The sequence below is a fragment of the Seriola lalandi genome, unplaced genomic scaffold (assembly GCF_002814215.2).
Source record: "Seriola lalandi dorsalis isolate HSWRI2012SDOR001 ecotype SW California unplaced genomic scaffold, Sedor1 jcf7180002052111, whole genome shotgun sequence".
Lineage (NCBI taxonomy): Eukaryota > Metazoa > Chordata > Actinopteri > Carangiformes > Carangidae > Seriola > Seriola lalandi.
This window is the reverse complement of record NW_019522664.1, coordinates 67599-68625: the sequence shown is the minus strand read 5'-3', so window position 1 is coordinate 68625 and position 1027 is coordinate 67599. Positions and strand designations below refer to the sequence as shown.

The 1027-nt window shown below is 45.0% G+C and overlaps 1 protein-coding gene across 1 annotated transcript in view; it reads right to left on the bottom strand.

The window, feature by feature from the left end:
- rilpl1 (Rab interacting lysosomal protein-like 1) overlaps window positions 1–1021 on the bottom strand; it is a 16089-nt gene extending 15068 nt beyond the window's left edge. Inside the window, exon 1 of the mRNA XM_087172157.1 lies at window positions 681–1021. Coding sequence (XP_087028283.1) covers window positions 681–968 — 288 coding nt within the window. The 5' untranslated portion in view covers window positions 969–1021. The remainder of the gene's footprint in view (window positions 1–680) is intronic.
- Window positions 1022–1027: the final 6 nt, after the last annotated feature.

Below are 1027 nucleotides of genomic sequence, written 5' to 3'. Positions count from 1 at the left end.
AGTGGGAACGAGTTCCCTCAGATATTAGTAGGGACGATTCTGTCCTCCCAAAATATTGGTATTATACAGTGCGATATTGGTACTTTTACTTCTACTAGAGTATCATACAGTGTAGTACTGGTACTGTTACTTGTAATGGAGTATTATATAGTGCCATATTGGTACTTTTACTTCTACTAGAGTATTATACAGTGTAGTACTGGTACTGTTACTTGTAATGGAGTATTATACAGTGCGATATTGGTACTTTTATTTGTACTAGAGGATCATACAGTGTAGTACTGGTACTGTTACTTGTAATGGAGTATTATACAGTGCAGTATCTGTACTTTTGCTTCTAGGAGAAAAGTATACAGTGTGGCACTGGTACTTTTACTTGTACTAGAGTAGTATACAGTGTGGTACTGGTACTTTTACTTGTAATGGAGTATTATATATTATGGTACTGGTGTTCCTACTTCAGTCACAATCTGAAGACTTCCTCCTCCTCTGGTTAAATCAGAGTCTGAGAGGAAACTCTGTGGCCCTGGTTTGTTTGTTTGTTTGTTTGTTTGTTTGTTTGTTTGTTTGTTTGTTTGTTTACTTACAGGAAACAACTTGTCAGCAGCTGATTAAAGATAAAGCTACAGCTGTGATAAACACAGAGTCTGGGCAGCAGCATCACTGTGAAGTGTCCTCACCTTCTTGTGCTTCTTCTCCTTCTCCAGCCGGTCCAGTCTCTCCAGCCGCAGCTTGTCCAGCTCCAGCCGCAGCTCCTCGGTCTCGGGAGTGATGCAGCTCCGGCTCACCATCACCTCCAGGATCTCCAGCACCCGCACCACTTTGGGCATGAGCCTGGACAGAGCCTCGCAGCCGTACTGATCAATAATCCGCTCGAACTCCTGGCCCACCACGGCGGCGATGTCGTACACGTCCATCACCGTGAGGTCAGCCACATTTTTCTCCAGGGCCGACCCGGAGTCCTCCATGTCGGGATATTTCGGCCCTCCCCGGTTTCCTATTATGTTTCCTTCGCCACCGCAAACTT